This window comes from Diadema setosum, chromosome 12 (assembly GCF_964275005.1).
Source record: "Diadema setosum chromosome 12, eeDiaSeto1, whole genome shotgun sequence".
Lineage (NCBI taxonomy): Eukaryota > Metazoa > Echinodermata > Echinoidea > Diadematoida > Diadematidae > Diadema > Diadema setosum.
In genome coordinates this window covers 10570312-10596666 of record NC_092696.1, presented here as the reverse complement: position 1 = coordinate 10596666, position 26355 = coordinate 10570312, and the positions used below count along the sequence as shown (strand labels likewise).

Genomic DNA, 26355 nt, shown 5'->3' with positions numbered 1-26355 from the left:
TTTTTTATCAGTATTATTGAATTAATATAATAATAATAATAATGATAATAATAATAATAATAATAATAATAATAATAATAATAATAATAATAATAATAATAAAAATAAAAATAATTATAGCAATATTATTGACAATAATAATAATAACAATAATAATACATTATTATTTTATCATTATTATTATAATTATAATGACAATATACTAATTATTATAGTGATAAAAACAATATATGAAGAATCATGAATAATAATGATGCACTTTTTGATGGGTAGACAGTTATTTGCTATGATACTCAAACATATCTAAACTATGCAGAAGGAAAGGAGAGTAAGCATACCAACAATGTGGTTCCCTGTTTTTGAAATGGTGAAAAACAAATACAAGAAATCCAATGGCAATGATCTGATGTGATCATGAAGAATTGGAAGAGAAATAAACTGGAATATATACTGTTCCTAGAAACCCTTTTCATCGTGATCTCCTCTTTTAACTATTTTGTCATCATTCCCGTGTCTTCTCACGCTCCTGTCTGCTGTATTAGAACAATGTACTTTCCTAACAAATAATCACCATTACCGACATGACCTAACCACACAGAATGCGTGATTCTTATGGCATTTTTTTTGTTTCTATGTGAGTTGCTCTGTAAGGAGAAAAAGAGGGGGGGGGGGGACAATGAGCGTTTGAGGCACAAAAGGACAGTGGATAATGTCTTCACTGAGGAGCTGGCTGGCGGAAGTGGGAGACGATCCGTTCTCTCTCCTTGCTTCCTACTCTGATTTCCTTACAACAAGCTCATCCGAGCACCACTCTTTCCTGTACGTTGTACATGCCCCAGGAACGCAGTGCCTTCTGCATGATGCATGCAAACACTATGAAACAGAACACTGCCATGCAGCATGCAGTGTTTTTCCGCGAGTCAAACCCTGAGCGTAATTGCTAGAGCTTGTCTGGGTCAGCCCTTGGAAGTCCGGGCAAAGCCGGCAGGGATTGCACTGAACGATTAATCATGTATTCGGCAGTCGCAAAGTGGGTATTTTGACAAGATTTAGTGTGATTTCCATTATCGCACCAAGCACTCACCCAGGGCTAGGGCACACATGCCATAGAGTGATCTCATCAGGGCACTATCACTTCCTTCTATCCATATGTCCCCTTCCGTCTCCACTTATTTCTCTACCTCTCCCTCTCTCTCTCTCACTTTAATGTCTGCAATTTTGAATACATGAATGATAATTTGGATGTATGTTGTATTTCTGTATGTCTGTCTTGGATTCCAATATTATGTGGGTCTAAATAATTGTATCTGCCATTCTCTCTCTTTCTAGATCTTTTTCCCTCCCCCTACCCCTCCCCCTCCCCCTCCCCCTCCCCTCCCCCCCCCCCCACCCCACACACACACTGCTTTAGATTATTTACACAGACATGCTTTGTTCTCAGCTTGGTTGATTATTAAAGGTACTGTACAGTACTGGTTGAGGTGGGGGATTCAGGTTTATAACATTCCTAAGTGAGATGATGAGAAACCTCTTATGAAATATGAAAGAGCATGTAATTTTAGGATGGATTCAACATTTATTTGATGAAAATTGGTTTTCAAATGGCTGAGATATCCAAAAAAGTGATAATAATAAAAGGCGACAGGCCACGACTTTAATCATGATCTCTTTGTTTCACCTTGCTTTTGGATACCTCAGCCATTTCAAAACTGGTATTCATCAAATAAACTTTTGATACCCCTTAGAATTGCATGCTCGTTGACATCTCTTAGAGTGGTTTCTGAATATCTCACAAAACGTTAAAAGCTAAACCCTCACCTCAAGCAGAACTGTACGGTCCCTTTAAGACATAAAGTCTAGAGTGACAATGCACACAAAGGGTTTCCCATGTACAGTCGGTCTGTTTTACCAGGCATACACAATGTATATCACCTTCACTGAATAATGGCTACTAAGACTTATTGCCAAGATGATTTAACCGTTTCTTATGTCCAGATTATCCCATAGAGCTGTGCTGACCTTCCAAGAAATAGGGCTGGACACCATACATGGTGTAGAGTGTAGAGTCTAAATTTGGTACATGCTAAGGACTGCAAAAATCTCACAAGCCTGGAACGAGTGACGCTGTTTTCTACAGCACACAGTCATATCACATCCCATGCTAAAATAATCACAATGCATTCTTTCTGAGCAGCCAAACACAAGAGATGTGTGTTTTGTTTAATCCGTCTTTGGTTTCATGCACATTTTTAGACAGCTTTAAAAGTATTTGGAGTGAAATGTAATGATAGGGCTTTAAAAAGAAACTAAAAACTGTGAGAAAAATAATGCCCCTGGTGACACTACATGTCCGTGGCAGAGGCATAACAAAATCAGCAATAACGTGTCATCATTTCTGGCTTGTCTTTTTACTTGAAACTGGTTTATTGACTTTTGTTCGCTTTGGCAACAACTGGTTTCAGAAATGCAACAAAATCGGTTCAGATACATGTACTGCCCTCCTGATGTTTGACTAAACAGAAGGTGATTTTGTCTGTATAATCCAAAGTTGTCTTTGTTTGAGTAATTCTGTAATGTGATGACATCTTTTCTGTGCCCTCGGAACAAACGCCTGATGTCTGTTATTCTTTGGCCCACACACAGATGAGAGATTTAGCATACAGTCATCCAAGTTTCTTTTCCTTTCTGTTTTTACTGAGTTTTGGAGTTCTGTTTTGTTTTTGTTTTTTTCCATAGCTGTACATTTATGTGTGCACAACAGCCAATGTGTTCCCAGTCCACAGTTCAGATATGATGTGAAGGTGCAGGGAGCTGCACACTTAATGAGTCATAGGCAGATCTGGCGCTTCTGAGTCCCGCTCCGATCTTGGAAAGGGTCGTCATAGTCTTTTTTCCAGACTCCTTTGTGTTATGAACTTGCTGTGCACTGGGAGTTGGCAGCTACGGTAATTTGTCTGTCTATTTTTCTTCTCCTCAACCAAACACACATGAATACCCACTAACCTCCTTTCAACATCACATACTCATGTAAAATTTGCCCCTTTATATCGGTCACAGCTTACAAAAGAGAGCTTTGGGCGCATATGGATGAAGGAACTCAATGAAGACGTATAAAATATGCCGATGGTTTATTTTCACCCCTCCCACCCACCACCAACAAATAACAGTTATTTGCACAGGGATGGGCATTATGCTATTAACAGTAGCCTGAATGCAAGACTACTACCCTGAAGAAATAAAAACAAAAACAAAATACTGGGACAGACAAAAGTGTATGAAGTCAGACCCTGGCCAGAATTTGCTCATTGTCTCACACAGAGATCTCACATCCCAGCAACCTGTTTTACACTCTGCTGGCATTAACCAACTTTAACAGTTTCACTCAAGAGCGAAAGCCAAATTGCGTGACCCCTTTTCACAAAGTCGAGTGCAACTGTTTTACGACTGGAATAGCAATCAATCCGGCCATGCGAGAGCTAAGGGCAGGAAAGAACTGCTTGCCTTCCTTTAGCATGACACAGAAATCAATGCAACACGTCAAATGTTGAGCAGACAACCAAGGTTCCCGGCAAATGGATCTCCTGGAGAATGGCAACCTTTTGTAAATGATGATTATTCCATCTCTCCTTTAAACCCCCCCCCCCAACCTTTCCATTCCACTGCTCACATCTCAAGATTACTGTGGGTGTAACTGTCACTTTCTTCTGACGCTAGCCAAGGGGACACAAGGTTGGCGAAGCCTTCCCCACACACCTACAGGCACTGGATGTTACAAGAAGACTTTGGGTATCATGTTTCCATTTAACATGCTGCATATTCAATTTGTGGCTGCTACATTTGCATGAGCTGCACATACACGCTGTATTTCATGTCATGCGTACAATCGGTAACTGGTTTCTGGTCCTTTGTTGGTGGGATGGGGGGGGGGGGGAGGGGAGTAGATGAAGCACATTGATATTGTTTTTCATCTGCGAATATACATTTCATCTTGTCTCGAATGCTCAAGGTGTTTTGGAGTCACCTGATAGGGAACACGTCGATAATTTTTCCTCGAAGTGCCTTAGGAATATTTTAATTGGGCGTGAGGACTTTTCTACAACCAACAAATTATCATTTCAAGGAGCTGTAAGAAAAACGTAGTGCAGTTTGGAAAACACCTCTCTCAGACTACATAAAGAAAAAAAAATTATGATTCAATTACGGGAGGGGGGAAGTGGGTTGACAATGCAATGCACAAAGTGACTACTCACTGACAGACAAACGGACATTTCAGGACATACAAGAAACAATGGAAGAAGCGATCTTGATGGACATTATAGCTACGTATGATTGCTGATTTTGCTACGATTTCATGTATAAACTTGCTCTGGTGTAATTTTTTTTCCTCCCTTTCAAGTCAGTTCATTTTGTTTTAGATTTCTTGATTTTGTGGAATTACTGATGACAAAAAAAAAAAAAAAGGAGGAGAAAGGGAGGTTGTTCACATGCTTAGCTCCAAGGGGATGGGGGTAGGAAATTAGTCACTTGAGAACACATCAGGCATGGGAGCCCTGTTTTGAGAGGCCGACACTACCAGTGTATCACAAGAACTACTTTATATTCTGTCATTGTTCATGAAGTTCGGGTTTGTTTTTTGTCCTTTGTTTTCATTTTTTTTTCACCTTTCTGTTTAAAGGTGGGCGATATATACATGGTGTAACACCAGGATTTATAAGCATTATTATTACTTCTTTTTTTTTTTCTTTTTTTTTTGAGGGGGGGGGGGAATGTAGACTGAAGGATGGTACAGTTTCGGTTCAGATGGGGATTCAACTTTTAACTTTTTGGGAGACAATCAATTAAAAAACCACCCGTGAAATGTTACAAAGCATACACAATTCTAAAAAGGAATTCAAAGTTTATTTGATGAAAATTGGTTTTGAAATGGCTGAGGTATCCAAAACCAAAGCAAAACAAAGCGATCAATTGTGCCAAACAGTTTCTGTTATCTAATCCCCAGGCGTTTGGACTGAAATTTACAAAATTACTTTTCTCGATAACACACTTGAGCTGGATTTCCACTGTATTTAAAGTGCCCTTAACCTTTCAGTGAATAATCTGCCTACAGTCTCCCTTCTCAAACCACCACTGAAATGCCCACAACTGCCCTTCATACATGCATGCGTGTGTTTGTCTGCAGGAGTTCTTCTGTGGGAAGGGGTGGAGGTGCGTGGGAAAGTGTGAGCTCGAGAGCATGGATCCCATACTGGGTGCTTGATATTTGCCCAGCACCACGATAAGGCACTATTGGAGTACACTACTCATTCAGTCTTTTCCTATCATACACCTGAAGCTCTGCTTAAAAAAATGTGACAACAACAACAACAACAACTTCCACTACTACTAATATTACTACTACTACTTCTACTACTACTACTACTACTACTACTACTACTACTACTACTACTACTACTACTACTACTACTACTACTACTACTACTACTACTACTACTACTACTACTATACTACTACTACTACTACTACTACTACTACTACTACTACTACTACTACTACTACTACTACTACTACTACTACTACTACTACTACTACTACTTACTACTACAACTACTACTACTACTACTACTACTACTACTACTACTACTACTACTACTACTACTAACACTCTCCCAGTACTACTACTACTACTTACTACTACAACTACTACTACTACTACTATTACTACTACTACTACTACTACTACCAGTACTACTACTACTACTACTACTACCAGTACTACTAGTACTACTACTAGTACTACTACTACTACTACTACTACTACTACTACTACTACTACTACTACTATTACTACTATTACTACTACTACTACTACTACTACTACTACTACTATTACTGCTACTACTACTACTACTACTACTACTATTACTACTACTACTACTACTACTACTATTACTACTACTACTACTACTACTACTATTACTACTACTACGTACTACTACTTCTTGATGGATGCATACGGGATTAAGTACACAATGCCTTGAAAACAATTATCTATGTCCATCACTATTTTTTGCATGTTTGCTATGAAAAGTGTTGAGGTGCCATGCATTTTCCACTGTCAGCTACTAAACAGCAAAAACTAATAATGGGTTTAATCTTTCCAGTCTCATAATATTTGATCACAATATCCACCCCCTCCCCTGCCCCCATTATATCTCTGTATCAAAACAATACCCCTTGTGTGAAAGAATAGGATGTGAGATCTTTTTTAAGAGAAAGTCCCAAAATGGATTTTCCTGCTCGCTTTAATTCTAAACGAAAACAGCCAAAACTGTCAATCATATCAGCTATCAGAAACTGGCAGGCACCGCTGCACAAAAAGCGGCGGGTGCAGCCGAATGGAAGCAGGCTTGTTATATTCCTGACGCACCAGCATTGACCTGCGCTTCACCCGTAACCGAAATGACAGTTAGCGCCAGAAGAGAGACCAAGGAACAGGTGACAGAAAAATACTTCTCAAAAGGAACTCCAAGGAACAAAATTCCAAATAGATATTCACCAAATACCAGCTTCAGAAGGACCAGATCAAAAATCAAGATTACGTTGGCCGTGAAAATTCATTAAACAATGCATTTTGGCAAGTTCTGGCTCACCTACTGTACCCCTTCCACCCATTCAACACTCGCATGAATCATGCAAACTTGCCAAACCCCTGTTTGTAATTTTTCTCTCCTTGAAAAACATTGTAGATCTTTTCTTTTTTTTTTAAAGAGACATTCCATTTTGATTGATGTTAAGTTTAACAAGTATTGTACATTATTGTACATACAGTAAATAAGGACAGTAAAGGTCTATCAAAATCAGACCACCCCCACCCCGAATGTCATGGAGTTGAATGAAGTTCAATTTACATACAGTATATTCACGAATTAGGAACTTTCGTGGCATTAACTGTTTGCAAATTAGGCAAAGCAATGCTGCCACCGCTTCATAACACACGCAGACGATTGTATATATATGTATTAAAAATATTACAAAATGATTTGTTTTGTAATTAATCATTTTATACAACCTTATGCAAATTGAATTCGAGGATGTAAATGTTCTTCATCTTCATTGAATTCTTTACCTTTTCCATAAATTCAAGTTCAAAAGGAAATTAATGATAATTTGCAAGGAAGCATATAGGAGATTTATTAACCCACGAAATGATCACCTCAAATTCTTTGCTGTTATGACTATGATATCCCCATTCTTGGAAAAATTAGCAACCTGAAAATTCTATCACTGTATCATTTCTTGTACATGTGCAATTTTCAATAGAAACTTTCGTCATTCTGTCAGTTGGATTTTTCACTCGACCTACTAAAGAACTAAATTGAACGCCGCGTGGATTCTAACTTTGACAAGAATGCCATGGAAAGAAGCGGAAGGCGAGTCACTATGGGTATACCCATTGTTTCCCCGTCATTGATTAGGAAGTGTCATTTTATCTTCAGGAACAGTTGGTCACAAGGTTTCTCTTTCAAGCAGCACCTGACGAAAAAAAAAAAGGAGCCGGAAAAGGAAGGACTGAAAATATTTTAGCGTCTTGTGTTCCATCAGATATGTGCAAAGATGCAGCCCACCATAGGGGGTTCCTGAGCCTATGGAAGGGTGAAAATGTACACAGGGGAGCAGAGCTGTGATTAGGATGTTAAAAACTTTGAACCCTGGAAGCCAGAGGGGTGAAAGATGCTATCGCCCCATTTCCCATTTAGTCACCTTCAAAGGTACGTGTACCTTCAGAGATGTACCTCCACGGGTTCTCTTCCGCTATCTCGCCCTTTGTCTTAAGACTTACATCTGATAAGGTCTCTCCGCAGAAAATGAAGTTTTTATAAGAAATAAAGAGATATTTGATTGTATTTTGACATCATTCTGCTGTGTTGGATCTTCAAGCTATCATCCCTAGCAGTACTGGGGGGCATTTCATGAAGCATTTTGTCTGACAAAGTTGTTGGACAAATTTGCTCTCAGCCAATCAGATGCAAGAATTTCAGTAGCTTGTAACAATTTGTCAGAAAAAATATAGTAACGACCAAAACGCTTCATGAAATGTCCCACTGGTACTGAATGTCAAATAGGATAGACAGATGGTAACACACTATGCAGAGCTAGCTGTCATGTAGAAGGAAATTTATGATACATCACCGGCATTTCCCAATTTTACGTTTTATCAGTTCTTGACAAGCAAACTGCCTTTTTATTGCTGTTCCATGGTCTTATTAGGGAGTATTCATTCATGTATTATCTTGTAATGAAAAGTATTTCTAGCTCATCTATTAAATGACACAGAATTAACAAATGTAAATACATACTATATCCCTTTGAGAAAAGATTTTGCCCCCCTCCCCCCTTCATTTTAGTTGGTGGATTTTGCTTAGTATTAGATGTAAATGAAACCATCTCTGTTCGTGCCCACCCTCCCCCATCCCATTTCCCCTACCCCTCCTCGAAATTCATGAACACATCTTGACACTGTATACAATGTTTTGTATACCATGATTGCACAGCTGCTACAAAAAGGATGATACCATTGAAATTGAGCTTCAACCTGACAATTTTTATGTCACATTGCAGCATATTTTGGGTCAAATATTATGAAAGTAAGATGGTTGGGAGGCCAGACAGTCACTAAAATTGACAACTTGTATACTCTATCATACAGTATACCACCAAACATGACTATCAACATCAGTTCCCTGCAGAATCAGCAGAGCCTCTTCACTTTTTCATTATGAGGCACATCCATCAACCCTCATTTTTCTAGAGCCCCCATAACAGTAATGGCATCTTCCATCACGCCCACAACATGGTCACATTTCCCAGGAAGCATCCACTGAGTAATGGGGGGTGACAAACCAGCGTTGTCAGGGGATTAAACCTATCAAGTATGGAGCAGCTGAACAGGAGACAACACGGTAAAAAGACGTTGGGACAAAAAGGTCGGTACAGAGCATTTTGTAGAGTAAAAATGGTGGTATACTGAAAACAGGAAACACATTCAGATTGAGATATTAGCCTTGATTCAGGGCAAATGAATGTTTCCTTGCTCTCCTGTATCAATTTCATTGCTTTTGTTTTGTTTTCTAATGTCACAGCATTATTCTTCTCTCCTTTCTCTCTGAGCCAAAGAGGGATAAAAATAAATAAGGACATCATCTTCTATTCCGGAGACCATGCACTTTTCACAATATATAGGTATGTGTCATCTGTACGTGACCGACTGCTTTTACATAAAGTCCCCCCCCCCCCCCCCCAAAAAAAAAAAAAAAGTCACACTTAACCCATAATAGTCCCAGAAACAAAATTTCTCTACTTCAATCACAGACAAAGAATTTTATTTTTTTATTTTTTTTTTTTTTTTGGGGGGGGGGGGGGGTCATGATTTTTCCAATTGATACATAATGCAACACATGGAGAGTAACAAATTATTTTTCATGGGAGCCCGATATGGTTCACAACTGCTTAAAGTCTATACATGACTCTCAAATTCACAACACATATTTCAGAACATGAAATCTACAAATGTACGTATGTATGTTTACTCTCAAACTAACAAACTGCAATAGGCCTACATTCCTTTCCAGTGTTTACACGGAATAATGAATATAACCAGTTCCATATAATCTTTTTCCAATACAGGATATAGAATAAAATTAGGAATTGTCAGGTTTATGACAAGATGCTAATTCTCGCAGCAAATTACTTCAGGTCTCAATGGGTATGAAGAGGGGGATTGAGGACTGCCCCCATACATGCTGAATGAGGATCATCTACAAAGATTACCAGGAATGTAGAGAAATTAATTCAATATCCCACAGAATTCCACTCCCTTTCCCTGCTAATAAGTCCTCTCTCAATCCAAGAAAGATCTACAAATTTAACAGATTGCAATTCAAGTCACACAGAACATTCTCATGGCATGAGAGGCAAGCTGCAATGAATTTGACATTTAAAGAAAGTTCTGATGAAGCAAAAGTTAAGTACTTGTACATGTGCCTAAGATCATCATGCTTTTGGGAGTTTCATTCACATTTTTCTCTCTTTCTCCTCAAAACAACCTCGAGAACTGTATCAGACTAATTCCAATGTCGACATGCAGGTGATACATGCTCGGGGAAGGAATAATTTACTTGCAGCCTAGAGTGTGATGTGGTGAGTAATGCCAGAATGGAAGATGTTTTGATACGAGTGAAATCAGACAGTATGACTTGTCATCGTGTGATTCAATGCCCGACAACACGGCAGCGCTCGTAGCTAATCACACTAATTGTTTGCGAGTGTTTTTTAGAAATTAGCTGTGCGGAAATGATGTGGGTTTTTTTTCTCTCAGCCTGAGACCGAGACTAGCGATATTCGTGGGGACCGGCTGGGAGACAGGAAAACGGGCTCTGCAGAGAATCGGCATGGTAGATGAAGAGATAGAGGGCGACCGGCTAAAAATATGCCGCGGAGTCACAACAACAGGACAGGGGTTATTACGCCGTATCCCCTTCACTCGGCTCTCTCCTCAGCCGGCTCCAGAAAACCAGGATGTCATAGTCCCATGCACACTCGAAACAAAGTTTGCTTTGTCCCTGATTAAAGGCATTCTCTCATTTGATGAGTTCCAAATTGCAATACTTTCTGACCTACCTCCTTTACTTTCTTTCCGTAACCATCACATTTATAATATGCTAAACTGTATACAAGCATAGATATTTTTATTCATATCGTGCAAACATGCAAAAGTATGTTTGTATGAAATATGTTTGATAACCAAATATGTTCACTTTTTCTTGTCAATTTGAGATATTTGCAATTAGATTTGTATACAAAAAACAAACAAAGGAAAAAATAAGAAAATATGGGAGATACTTAATCATAACTTCAAGAATATTTCTTGTTATGTAATAAGTGAGGTATCACTGCAAATGCTTCATTTTGCCCTGCGTGATGATGGACTAACGCTAAAATCTTTAAAAGTGGTGCTTACCTTCCATCAAACTCCTCCTTTGAAATCTACCAGTTTCTATCCATATGAATATATGTAAATTGTATTAGTGGATTCAAAATTCCTAAGTTTCTTGGGCTTTGCAACAGCATTATCCAATCTCTTTGACTCATTTCCACATGGCACACGTGTTAATTTGACAAGATCTTCCATCACCTGGCAGCTGAATAACGCCAGATGGACAGAAAATAACCAAACGTGGCATTTGTGCTTCCAATTAAAATCAATTAGAAAGATGAAGCAGGGGATATACACAAGAAAGGGGGTAGTTGTGTTACAGAGTGTCAGGATCAAGGTATAAGCAAGGAGTATGGGTGTAAACAAAGGAAAGTGGTGAAAGCACAAGATGGTGGTGTAAACAAGGTGTATTGGTGTAAGAAAAGGGGCACTGGTGCACAGGACTATAGTGTTAGGAAGGAGTAGCAGCGTTAAGTGAGGGAGAATGGTGTAAGCTGTGGATGGATGGTGCAAGAAAGATGTGAAGGTAGGATTGTAAAATGGGATAGTAGTGTATTAAGTGAAGATTAGTTTAACAAAACATTTACCTGTCCTGGTGTTAGTTAAAGGTAGTGTTGTAAGAAGGGGGAAGTAGTGTTAGCAAAAGGCAGCATTGTTAAAAAGAGGAAAAAATAGGAAAACAAAGGGTTACGGTATATGGGGTTATGGTGTAAGGAAGGTGCAGTTGTGTAAAGCCAAAGGTGTTTGTGTTAGCTCAGTGGTGTTATGTGTGGTGTTTAACACTACTGACCTGTGTGAAGAGCTGAGGCTGGAGCTGAAGACTCTGAGGCTGGGGTGCCTGGCTGACCATGGCCACTCCATTGTCTACTCTCACTGGGTAAACCTGTAAGGGCTGGACGCCACAATACACATTGTAACTCTCATCTCCTCCATATCTCATTCGCTTATCTCCTTCCAATTTTCCTTGGAGTGGTTCTTGAGACATTACGCAATTACACGCCATTTCCTAAATTTGGGATGGTGAAACTTTTCAAGTTCACCTTTGGCATATTGTTTCATATCGTCCCCTACATGGAATCACAGCTGTTCATGTGGACTCGTGGCAGGATAAGAGTAACACTTCTTGGTTAATTTTACCAGTTGTATGATTTTTATTCTGTTCTCCTTTTTTTTTTTTTTTTTTTTTGCTTTAATTCTTTCATTTGTTTGTGTGTGTGTGAATTTGATTGAACACGAAACCAGGTATCCAATAAGACGCATAAGCCCAGCTGCCAACATAATAAAGCATTTGGGGAGATTTTTGCATTGAACACAGATAATATACCCGTGGAGAGCTGAGACATGTGCTTTTGAAGTAAACTGACTTCATCTGAATTGGGGCAAAAGCATTTTGAACTTTGACAACCTGTAAACTTGGCATACTTGCTGTCAACTATACAGGATAATCTATACCAATGAAAAACTCTTTCGGACATCTGACATTGCTCTATTTATCTTTTCTTTTTGATTAATTTTGGCCAACTTCTTGCCAAAACCTGGGAGTTCTAAATTGTTGTTAGTTTTATCTTATGTATGTTTTTTTTTCCCTCACATGCGATATGATGAGGAAAGAGGAGGGTATTTTGGGCACTGTGTTTACAACTCGTCTGCAAACTTGGGAGGGAAGATCTTTGTGCAGTACTGCTGTGCATCGGGAAGGGGGAGGAACTGGGGAGGGAAAAGGACCTAGGAGGGACAGAGGAACAATTGGGGTGGAAGGGCGGGGGTAGGGGGGCAAGGAAAATGGGGAGAGGGGTGCAAGCAGAGGTACCCACCTGCTGGAAGGGGTCCGGTCTCGGGTACTGGGTGGATGCCTGCTGCTGCTGATTGGTATTCTGCGACACCCTCTGGGCGATCTGGGGCGGCTGGTAGGGGATGTAGGGCCCCGACTGCAGGTGGTACTGGAGGAAGGGGAACTCGGGCGCCTGGGACCGGATCGACGTGCCCAGCGTCTGGGTGTGAGCCTGGGATGGATAAAGTTTGCTCCTTTTAGCAACGACTGATAGAAAATTCATGACATTTATGTCTGGATCAAAGCAAGAACATTTTGTATGTATGATCCTACTTGTAATAGTCTTCGGTAGTTGCACTTGCCCTGTGTCTTGACAGAAATAGATCTAAAGTGATATTTGGAAAATCTATGCAGATATTATGTATTTGACTTCTATGCCCTACAGTGATTAGCTGTAGTCAAGTACTAGTGTCAACCAGAGAATAAATTGTGTCATATAAATGAATGACATTCACTTGAAGATTGATATCAATAGATGAATCTGACTGTTGATGGCAGTAGATTGCAAATAGTCTTTGTGTGTAAAAGGATATAAAGAGAAAATCTGTGATCTGTTGCTTTCTATACTATTTTAATTTTATTTTTGTTTTTGTTTTTAAGTTTTGTTAGGGGTGTACAGAACCCTAAGCTGGCCTGACTGCATATGAAAAAAAACATTCATCACTTTCTACAGTGCATCAGCAGATCACTTTAATGCATGTAGTTTGATCACAATAAAACCAGTATGATGACAATGAAGGCTTAATTTTTTTTTTCTTTTGTACATTCAGTAACAAAGACAAATTTGTCGAGGGTCATGTGATAAACAGCATTCAGTTGTAGGCCCTACCTGGTTCTGGATGGCAGCGTTGAGCTGGTTGTTGAAAGCGATGTTGAGATTGCCCGCACTGGCCGTAGGGGTCATGACCCCGCCGAAGCTTGCTGGTACGCTGGGCAGGTTGCTGTCGAAGAGCTGCGTTCCCCTCTTGCAAACTTCCAGGCAACGGACCGATGACTTGGTGCTGCAAGTGGGGAAAAGGGACAGCGGTAAATTCAACGGTCAGTCCACATGCCTTAGAATCTAGTTTCCAAAATTGTCAGCACAATTTCTCACCACACTCTCCTGTGACCAAGATCCTATCTTTATTGAACGTTATGAAGACAAAGTAACAAGTATAATGGCACTAGCACGCATACTAAACAACATACATTGCTATGAAACCATGAACTCAATAAGTGTGTCATAAGTTTTCCATTTCTTATGTTTTCTTCAACCCTTTCCTTGTTGGTTTCTCTCTGTGTTTTTTAATCTATTCAATCAGTTACTGGCTGGTAATACTTCAGTAGCATGATAATTCTTAAACTCTAATTAATCAGAGATTCACCAGGAATATCAAAAGAGGGAGCTCTCACCATGGGCTGTCCCTCTCCAGAAGCCCAAGAAAAATCAGAAATGAACTTTCAAACACCAAGTGAAACTTTTGCCACTTTTAATTTGAATAGTAAGGGTGATCTCCAAACCGATGCAAACTGGAAAAGCTACTATGAACATGTCTAGAAGAGTAGATTACATTCCATCATCGGGGCATTCCTCCTTTTGCATCTGAAACATTTCCCCCCAAAAAATTGATGTCGGGGGCCATTAAATTTCTGAAAAGGTCATCTATTGTTGGCCAGATCAGGCAACTAAGATTTCAAATGTATTGCTATATTTCCTCTATATATTATAGGCCAATTTAATAATTCATCTATTTGTTGTATTTTTTTCTGGGGGCACTACAATTTGAAATCTGAGGATATTACCAGGAAAAAAAATACTATTGTTGACCCCTGCATGTAGTCAAAAAGAAGGCTGAATTCTACCCTGTTAAAAAGCTTGGCTCATAATGGGATAATAAAGTTCTTCATTGATGTTTGTTTCCTGAAGTTTTTCCCTGAAAAAAAAAAAAAAAAAAATCATAAAATCATAAAATCCAACAACAATGGACTGACTACAAGTAACCATGGTTACGAGCCATCATTCTTGCATCATAAATTGACGCACGCTTGGACCACACAAGATAAGACGTCACTGTAATTGCGTCTAACGAGCACTGGGCCGGTGGTTTATGAGAACGGCTCTGACCAACGTGTAGCATTTGTATCTAATGCTGATTTGACACTTTTTTCTTTCCTTGATTGTTCTTACCACTACTGTTTTAGCCATGACAACCCAGGAAAATCACATCTTGCTTGAATTTGTTTTGGTGCAATAATCCAACACTGTGCACACATTTATACCTGAAACATCTTGGACACTATATACTGGGCCAAATCATGCTTTAAATTGATGGGTTTTTGTTACTCAATGCATGTCAAAAAGCTTTCGGTGGCTTCTATCAAATTTCTCTGATGAAATCCCTCCCAACCTTCAAAAAAGAATAACCAAACTAACAAAATAACCCTCAAGTGAATAAAAACTTTGATTCTGTAGACTTTGCTTTTGATAATAATGCTGCTCAGCGAGTAGAACAAACGAAATCATCACTTCCCAATGCAAGCAAAATAAAAGAAATGATCACTTCCCCAATGCAAGCAAAACAGAAGAATATATGGGGTGTAGTTAATGTGAGACCATCCCCCGTAAAAGTTCTGTTCTATCTGTTGGGGGTGGGATGAGAATTCACAACATGGAATAGTCCATTGCTTGGCAGGGTGAACTCCATGACTCATGGACTGGTCCATTGCATGCTGGGGGGTGGGAAGGCTTTTCTTACTTGCGGCAGTGGGCGTACTCTGCCAGGTGAGTGAGGCTAACGAAGGGGTGACTGAGCGCCTCCAGAGGGGTGATCCGCTTGTCCGGATCAATGGTCAGCATCTTCTTCAGGAGGTCCACAAACTCTCGCCTGCAGGTTAGAAAAGGTCAATGGCATGTCATAATAACTTGACTGCTTTCACCTATCTGGGCCAGACCAGAACGACTGCATTATTTATCAAGAGATCAGAATTTGATGCATTGTTCTGGCACCTGAGAATGAATGGTTGGAGAATCATCACAGTAGCTAATCAATTTTCAGCAAGTGTTACTGTGTGATTTTACATAATTGTATACCCCTAACCATCCATGGTACAAGCCTGTTCACATTTATGTAAAACAAAATTTTCTGTGACACTAACACTATGTCCCTTGCAAATATATTCACGCATCAAACCTTACACAATGTCTTGGCAAGTATTAACTCTGTCTGCACATTTGGCAAGCTCTGCGATTCTTGTTGCTTTTTTGCTGTATTTGCACCGTCTTCATGATAGTCAGTTTGCTAGATGATAAGTCAAATGTACTTCTTGTCTATCTCTTCTCCAGCTGTCCACAATTCGTGCCTCGTTCTTGGCATGAGCAGAGGTCGACACAGAGACGCCGCTACATCTCTGTACATTTATGACATGAGCATATCATATGTCTTGTGCATTCTTTAACAACCAAAATCCAACCATACTGCTGACATGGCACCCTTATTTCTTTCCCATGCATCTAGATATAGCAGAACGTCCATACAAACAGATATATTTCCGATTTGTTTCTCTCTCACATTTCACAATCCTTGAACAGTCTTCAAACTTTCTATGACTGTGTAATCAAAGCTTTCAATGAATTATCATTATCATTTGTTGTTGGGGTTTTTTTGTACTACATACTAGCTTTGCTCATTTGTAAATTTGCTTGTTTGTAATTTTGTGTAGAGTATTTTGAAGTGATATTTGTATTGTTGAATATGTTAATGGTATTTCATAGGAACGCAAAATTTGGCCTTCCTGACATGTATTACATGCTTGCAGTTTCACAAATGTAGAGCAAAATACTCTCATCTTTTAGAGCCGATAAAACATCCTTGCTTCGTCGCAGGAAAGTTCATCACACTGTCTAGGTCGACAAAGTGAAAGTTTTATTGGCAGAGCTGTATACTATGCAGGTCTTTTGAACAAACTAATATCAGTAGTCAACACATGAGAAGACAAACAAAAACAATAAAACAACAGCAAACTAACGATGCATGTTTCCTACACATGAAGACAATGCTTCTTAAGAGGTCAATACGATATTAGGTCCAAGTCCTGCAGGATATCTCCATGTTTTTCTCTTTGATGTGTTTACGTCCTTTCGAGATAACCACAGAATTTCTAACAGCCTTTTTCCTTTCGAGGCCATGGTGTCTCTTCTATAAATTAATTCCAACTACATTAAAAACCGGAAACATTTACGGCATGAAACTTTCACAAACTGCCACTGGCATTCAGTGCATTGTATTACAGACAAGAACTTTCGCGTGCATTTTACTTCCGCGAAACTTGGCACCTTGATTCTCAAAAAGGGTCATGCATGCCAAAAATCCTGGTTTTACCATTATGGAAACATTCAGTTAAACATGGCAGTGTCTGGACAATGAGTCTAGCATATATTCCAATACCCATTTTTTTTTTTTTTTTTTTTTTTTTTTCAGGAGAGATTGACGTTTCCTTTAAAGGGATCATAAAGTTTTGGTTGAGACCTAATTTTAGGTCTCTAACATTTTTTGGTGAGATAATGAGAAACCTCTTATGACATATGAAAGAGCATGTACTTCTATGAGGAATTCAATGTTTATTTGATGAAAATTGGTTTTGACATGGCTGAGATATACAAAAAAGAGCGATTCTAATAAAGTGTGGGACCCACACTTTATTACAATCGCTTTGTTTTACTTTGTTTTGGGATGTTTCAGTCATTCGAAACCCGATTTTCATCACATAAACTATGAATTCCTCTTAAAATGGCATGCTCTGTACTATATCATATTAAAGTGTTATCTTGGTATCTCGCAAAAAGTGAAAAGCCCAATTCTCATCTCCACCAATACTGTACCATCCCTTTAAGTCAAATAGATCTATACCTGTCTGCCTTTTCTGCCAGGTATTCACTTCCTTCCAGGTCAGTTGGGAGGTTGACCCCTGCGATGTCATCTAGACAGTTGAAGATGTACTTCCTGGCTTCCTTTGACTTCACGTTCATCTCCAACTCATGCTCCTCGGGGCTCTAGCAGAATAGAAATAAAAAAAAAACAACAACAACAAAGAGAAGGGATTTAAAGTTAGGGTTTTGAGTGTACAGGGATAGACACGGTCACAAGACTGCATACTTCACTTAAGAGTCCATTGGTTTATGCCCACCATACACATTGTTGTTTATTATGCAGTAAACATGGCTGTACATGTATTATGGCTTCAAACTATTTTAACACATCACACCCGTGGTATTCAAAGATGACACACACACACAGCCTGCGTATTAAATACACAGACTTGTCTCCGTTTGGTACTTTGTCAATGTTGTTTTGCAGTATAATACACTGATTATAACTGTGGCATCTCTTTCCACTGTAAAATGCCATTGTTGCAAAGGCTGTCACGCAGCAAGAGCGAAGAAAAGTTCATTTCTTTATACGTGTATGACAAAATGAATTATCACACAGTGGCAAAAAGATTCTATTCAGTGTCATCCATAATCACAAAATTCATACCCACCCGATCCTTCCACTCAGTATCACCATGACGACATGGCTCCTACTTTCTTACCATATACTGCATTTTATCATACAGTTACTAAAGTATGCTCCCTCACAGAACTATCCCAGTAAATAAGAACCATCAGGGAGTACCGGTACTCACTTTAGAAGGGGACTGGTGACACACCCTACACCCATTTTCATAATGCCAACTCCACCCTCCTCCTCCGCCCCCCCCCCAAAAAAAAAAAAGAAACAAACCAACCTCAAACAAAAGTAAAACACAACAAGAAATGGTTTTGCTATTTAATCATTATACAGTGTTGTTCAAATCTGACGGATTATTAGCAAAAGAGCCTCAAATCTTTTCATAAATAGAACAATAATGTGCTTACTAGCATTGGTAAGATAATGGATAAAGATTACACTTGTACACATGTACATGTCCATTGTGTAAGGCACTTTATGATCCTGTTAATAACTTTCAGGGTACCTGTACATTACATTGGCATGTACCGTGGTACTTGTTATGGACTGTACAGTATGTTTGATGCGCCGTCTCTGCATGGTGCCATGTATTGTGTTATGCTCTATGGATAACTGCCAGCAATTTGAATCTTCTTCTCCTCCACAATGTTATCAGGCTGACATTTAATCCCCAGGCTGAGACATTTCTTCTTGGCACTGGCCTACCGTAGGGCAGAATGCTCTCCTTATTTAATAACCTTTTCACCCATGCATGTATGTTGTGTTTTTATGCATGTGTGTACAATTGTTTGTGTGTGTGTTGGGGAGGGGAATGATGGGTGCACATTTGGGCGGTCACAAGATGGACAAGTGTCACTGGAGGGAACAGGCACCTGCCTGGCATAGGCACTAGCCTTGGTCAAAGTCCCTCTCACAGTATAGTAGGTTTTTAAAGGACAAGTTCACCTTCATAGATATATGGTTTGAGTGAATGCAGAGCTCTATATTAGTAGAACACATCATTGTGATTCAGAGTTTGAGGAAAATCGGACAATCCTTTCAAAAGTTATGAATTTTTGAAGTTTCTGCTCTGTCACGGCTGGATGAGAAGACTAAGTACTATAGCTTGTGATGTCACATGTGTACAACGATATAAAGAAAGAATAAAGACAATTCAACATATTTTCACTTTTCTCGCATAACAAAAGAAGTGACTGTGCAGATATTTAAAAAATTCACAACTTTTGAACGGATTGTCCGATTTTCCCCAAACTTTCACTGATGTGCTCTACTAATATTGTTGCATTCACTCAATCCTCATTTATATGAAGGTGGACTTGTCCTTGAAGTACCACGTACGATACTTCCAAGAAATGCAAGAGGACCATCATGTGAGACATAAAGTCAAGCCGCCAGCCAAGATGTAAACTCCAGAGAGTGGGGCCTTGGAGACCCGTCCCCATTTCCTGAAGTTCATACTGTATGTCTTTGAATTTATAATACATGCACCCACTGTTTCTACAGTGGAACCTCATTCCAAAGAGGGTGGATACACACATTTACAATAAGTCCATTATAAAAGCAAGCAGTAACAAGGCAATTTTCCAGGTCCCAGTTTTTATGATCTTTCCTTTGTTTTCTTTGTACTACTCTGATAACATGAGAAACCTGGGTCCCGTTTCATAAAACTTGTTATCAGTATTCAACAACTGCCACATTTCTATGAAAAATTTGCTCTCAGAGAATCAGATGCCAGGATTTCAGTAGCTATTTTTAACAACTATTGTAACTTGTTATTGATAACGAGTTTTATGAAACAGGGCCCTGATATAATGAGGTATTCTGTCATGGTTTTAAATCCTCGTTTGACCAATCTTTTTCCCTACCATCATGTGATAGCAAAAATCTCAGCCAATCAGCATCACTCAGTCTATTCAAAGAAGCTTTTCATAATGCATTACTCGTATATTATCTGCACTAGTCTGATGGCTGATGGGTGTACATGTATCATTGGTCAAAGTGACTACAGTACCTGGTACAACTGCATTTATACTTGGTGCTGATAGCAGCACCAGTAAACTTTCTTTCAACTTTATACAAATAGGCCTGCTGTCACTAAATCAAATTTGCAAACCTCAACTGGTTTTGCCTGCATGAAAACGTCCATGCAGTATTCTAAATGTGACAGTGCTCATCAATTTCACACAGCTGCATTTACCTACATGGAGGTTTATTAAGTATGAGTTTTAACAATGTCAATGTATTTAATATCAACTTTTATGCACATGGCCTACTGAATACTGTGACAGCTGCGAGTCGCTTGTCATTATGGGTCCACAGCACTGTGTCAATAAATCTTTCCCAGAATTACACGAAGGCGCAACATGTTCTTGTTTACTCCAAACCACAATAAAAATTTTTAAAAAAAGAAGCGTGTGTTTATGAGCACATACAGATGTACATTGTACTGGAGGCAGCGCATTACATACACGTGTATGTTCACAAGTCTTTCAAAGACAAAACGCATTTAAAAAACATACCATTCTTGCTGTTGTTGGGATTATGCCAGCATATCAGAAAGAATGCCAACCTATTCACCTTTTTTATTGTCCTTCCCATCTAGTCTGCTGCATAACACCATAAGCAGTCAGATCCTTTTTCAGATTCCTTTTTCTTCTTCTTCTCCTTTTTCTTCTTCTTCTCCTTTTTCTTCTTCTTCTCCTTTTTCTTCTTCTTCTTCTTTTTCTTCTTCTTCTTGTTTTCTCAATTTGAGGCTCTTGTATTTGTTGTATTTTATTAGAGATGGCTAAAGCAGAGCTTTGGTTGAATTTTTTTCTTTCTTTATACAATACTCAACGATCTTTTACTTTAATGGTCAGACTATGTTTGATTCTATCTGCACACGGTCTGGGAGCACACTAAAGCCTAATGAGAAGGTATAACAACACATTGATTGCCGCCCACGACGGCTTTTATAGGCAGGGCATTCATCATCAGGCAAAGTTTATCATCGCCCCGCGCATTTCAATAGCAAATCAAAAATAGTGCATACTATTTTCTTTCGTAAATATAGAAATCCTCCGATGGACTTTCTTTACAATGCACATCATCCTGCATGGCTTATTGATAGGTGGACCCGGGGCATCATGATATACAGTATTGACATGTGCTTGACATTTCAAATATTCATCTGCCTAGTCTTCGAGATCAGGCCCATATTCACTGACACATACGTGTACATGCTGCATTTTGATGGCATACAGTTGTACGGGTCTAGGGCAACTACCCCCTGGGCAATTACCCCGCACCCTTCCCCTGGCCCTAATCCTAATCCTAATCCTGAACCTAACCCTAACCCTAACCCAAACTCCTAACCCTAAACCTAACCCTAATCCTAATCTATACTCTTACCTTACCACTAACCAGTATTTGGCCGGGGGGTAATTGCCCTCCGGGGGTAATTGCCCGGATACGCAGTTGTACATGTGTACTTTACACACATTAGTGTTGTTGCTTTTTTTTTTATATATATCCAGGGAGAAATGCACACACACACACAAATGGAAGAAAGGAAAATTGTGAAAAAGAAAAGTTGTGATAACGACAAATGATATCGACCCATCAAATCATCTGTCATTTTGCTGCAGAAATAACCACCTTGCCATCACGACATTGACAACTCTGAATACAGTATCACTGTACAGGTACTGTACCATCATGCTGAAGAAGGATCAGACATTACTGGTTAAACCCATTACACTAAATTTGCACAAACTCAAAAAGAAATGTGCAAAAATTTACCAATTTGAGAGCAAACAGGAACTCCCCTTCCTAAATTGTGCTGCCAATTTTTTTTTTAAAGTGTACAAAGTCAGCAACTGCAGCACAAGAGGCCTTTGAAAATCTTTTTTAAAACCAAAACAATTTGAATAGACCTTTAGACAATAAAGGGTCCAGATTCGTATTGAATAGTTTACTTGAATACCATACCTGCCAACATTTCAAGATGAAATATCTTACTCATGGATTGCAAAAATCTTATTTTCTATGCAAACTGAAGTTAAAAATCTTACTTTCGGTCAAATCTTCAGAAAATACACATGAAAGGTATATCTAAATATTTTTTTAAAATCTGATTTCTCTGACAGAAAATCTGATTTTGCTATTTTTAACGTAACAAATCTTACTGAATCTGATAAAATCTTACTAGTTGGCAAGTATGGAATACGTGAAACATCAACAATGAATCATAAAAATAAATAAAACACAGAACCAAAACAAAAAAACCATATAAGAATAAAGATTTTTTTTAAAAAAAAGATACAGCACCAAATCACAGAAATGCGATGTCAAGGATACGGTGGGCTATTAAAGTGAATAACATTGCTTTACCATTCTGATGATACGGTTATATTAAAAATTGCTATCTTTGATTCATGATATAAGAAGCATTATCATAAGTACGATAACCATTGTACCATATTTCCATCAGGATTATCATTTTCATCACCATCATCATTCCTACCAATAGTAGATCAAATTAGTTAAACAGTAGTAGCAATACTGTCTACAATTGTAATGGGTATAGTACTGGTATAGCTCTACCAGTATCCTAGTATTATGGTTAAATTTCCTTGAAGTGCATGACTTTGTAAATACAGTCTGTACCAGGTTGAGTAGAAGACTACCTTTGACTGTGACATACAGGAGGAGACAGAAGTCACATGACATAGGATGATCTGCACGCAGGAGACTGACTGAGGTATTGTAGTATTGCAAGCTATTCCTCCCAAGCCTGCTTCATTGCATTCAGCGTGTGCAATCCTTTGTAGCGTCAAGGTATACCAACAGGTGCATTGACATGGCTAGTCTCATCCCAGACTTTCATATCCAGAGCATTGTCTCTTATCATATTTTTTCCCATCATTTTTTATTTTCAAATCAACAATTGTCTCGCAAGGGAGCCTACAACTTGACAAGAGAAATAACTGCAAAGTATGGTCTCATACCCCTGATTACCACCCCCTCCCCCAATTATCAATCAAACCCAAGCAAATACCTGTAAATATCCCTGTTTGCGTTTATGATAAAGAATGATAGTGGTAATTTGAAACTGCTGTTATAGTTGCCTGAAATGAGACTATATGTTATTAAAACCAAGATGTTTATGGATACACAATCACCAACCCTGCCTCTCCCCCACCCACACACACACACACACACAGACGTGTATGTAAGTGTGGAAAATATTGAAAGAGCTGGATTTGAATTCAGGACATCTGGAATAAAGGCTAGTAGAAGGGAATCGCTGAAATTACATGTACTTCATGCAATCTATCAGTAGAGGCCATTATGGTTCAACATGTAATGGATACATACATGTATTAATTACAGTGGGCAATTTACATACATATCAACATGTCATGCTGGTTATTTTATAGGGACACACTGTACAGTACGTGTCATGAAACACTCAGTGTACCTTCTATTTTTTTAAAGCTTACGAGACATTTCCCTTCTTTGTTCCTTTTCATCGGTTCATGTGGTGACTTATTTGGTTTGAATGCATACTATCACTTCTTATTGTAAAACTTCTCGGGAATGAAGAGCTTCAAAAGTTAGATGCTGAATGGTCTTTTGATGTCCTGCATTCTTCTCCTGTTTGCAATGGGCTGGACTTTTTCATTATCATTATTTCACTATCACATTAAAATCTTTTCATAGTACCATTCCTCCTATAAAAGATATCTACAAGCTACACCATCTACCAAGTCCACACTCGATGCATTTCTCAACACTGACAATGCAATTTGCATGCCTTAAAGGACAAGTTCACCTTCATAAACATAAGGATTGAGAGAATGTGGCAATATTAGTAGAACACATCATTGGAAGTTTGAGGAAAATCGGACAATCCGTTCAAAAGTTATACATTTTTGAAGTTTTTGTGCAGTAACCGCTGGATGAGAAGACTACTGCAGTGTGTGAATAACTTAGATGTCACATGCGTACAACAATATAAGGAAAATATAAAGAGAATTTCACAAAATTTCATCTTTTGAAAAAAGTACACATTCCCCAGACTCGTTACCGACATATGTTATGGGTAATATCATTCCCCCTGCCTAATAGAAAGAGGCAAGTCAAGTGCTCTTTTATTATGCAAAAAAAGTGAACATTTGTTGAATTTTCTTTACATTTTCTTTACATTGTTGTACGCATATGACTCACAAGCTGTAAGTATGATATGCCTCATACATGTATGTCGTTTCAAACTGGTTTTGAAATATTGACCCAGGCATTTCATGCATCCTTTGATGCACTGTCCAATAAAGTGATCGTTTGAAGAAAAAACAACAACATAAGGGTCTAGATACCTTCTTTAAATCCTTGGAAAAGAAAGAAGCCCATAAATCAAGTTTATATATCTGGCATACAGTGTAAGACACTCCTGGAAGATTGAGAAATATTTGAATCAGTCAGTTGGTTGACTGAGATAACGTAGAGATTTCATTGCTGACGAGTCAAATATTATGTGCAATGGAAATAGTCACCTGGCTCAATATCAGACTAGAAAACACATGCCTACAGTGTAGGCCCGAATTCACGAAGATGGTACAAATGAAATCATGGTTTAAACCATGGACAAAAACCATGGAGCGCCAAGTGTCGCACGGAATATTTCCTTACGAAATTAGTAATTTCGTTGACAAAATGACCGTTTCATTAACGAAATTATCATTCCATGGACGAAATGTTCATTTACAGTAAGAAATGTCAATTCGTTACAGAATAATAATTTCATCGACGAAACGATTGATTTCATAACGAAATATTCCATGGTTTTTGTCCATGGTTTAAACCGTGGTTTCATTTGTACCACCTTCGTGAATTCGGGCCTTTGTGAGGTTCAGAATTATTATTTTACCAGCATTCGCTTTCTACTGAAGACTTTGCACACAGGACATTCATTTGTCCTTGCTATTTATACCAAGCAGAATGGGGAGTCCTCTACAGAGTCACATGGAAATCAAGTCTTTGTTTCAATCCTTTGCAAAGCACACAGGGAGGAACACAAATAGCACATCATGGTCAAATAAACTATACGCTTTTACTTTTAATTGCTTTTAAAAACCTGTGTCACATGATATTAAAGATAGCAGTTGATTTCATACTGTTATATATTTCTTATTAGCTGACAACTTTGATAACGTTCTGTATCCCTCAATATCAATCTGCTGATTGCTAATGCAAACCAGTGCCTTCATCTGTGACACCTTTATGTTTGGAGGTAAATGTTAGACCTCTGGACTATAAAGACAAAATAAAGAAAGAGAAAAGAAAACCTCAGCTACCCTCATGGGCAAAGGCTGAAGAACAAGAAGTTTCATACTGCAATAAATTGCAATGGTAAGTGTACTTGAATATCAGCAGTACAGTCTCTACTTCCTAGAGATTGTGTGCACTAACCGATACATGTGTATGGGTGAAGGTACAGTTGTATACAGGGTAGTAGGGTGGCCAACCACACTTTGGTTTAAAATTCAGAAAGTTGCACGCAGTGTACCATGCATGCCAAACCAAATTTTACTGACATGCAAATTTTTACTTTAAAGGAATTTTGAACTTAAAGGATACATTTTCTTATAATTTGACATTGAAAGAACATACTGTAAAGAGAATTAGCATGAAAATATTCTTCCGTATCTAGTGAGGAGAGAAGGGCACGCTGGAAAGAATGTTAAGTAAAGCAGGAGCTACAATATTGGAGGGCTCGCTGAACGGAGCCATGCGCACCAGGTCTGGAGGGGACAATACCTTATCTTCACCCACACACATCAAATGATATATTTTTTTTTTTCAGATTAGCTTGCAAGGCGCAACTGTTGCACATCAGCCTCACGCGGGGACGAAAAAAAGAAGAATGCAGAAAAGTGGGTCAACTTGCAAATAAATTGTGCCTGTGTACAATGTTGAGTATATTGTCATCAAGATCACTGATGTAGAAACTGTCAGAACAAGTACTGAGTTTGTAAAATTTGCACTATTACTATAGTAGTACCAAG

The 26355-nt window shown here is 38.7% G+C and overlaps 1 protein-coding gene across 1 annotated transcript in view; it reads right to left on the bottom strand.

The window, feature by feature from the left end:
• The window catches only part of LOC140236022 (homeodomain-interacting protein kinase 1-like), a 49543-nt gene that overhangs the window by 7218 nt on the left and 15970 nt on the right, over positions 1-26355 (bottom strand). Inside the window, exons 4-8 of the mRNA XM_072315999.1 lie at positions 17711-17853; positions 15560-15688; positions 13654-13825; positions 12808-12996; positions 11784-11885 (exon numbers count right to left, since the gene is read on the bottom strand). Of these exons, the coding sequence (XP_072172100.1) occupies positions 11784-11885; positions 12808-12996; positions 13654-13825; positions 15560-15688; positions 17711-17853 (735 nt within the window). The remainder of the gene's footprint in view (positions 1-11783; positions 11886-12807; positions 12997-13653; positions 13826-15559; positions 15689-17710; positions 17854-26355) is intronic.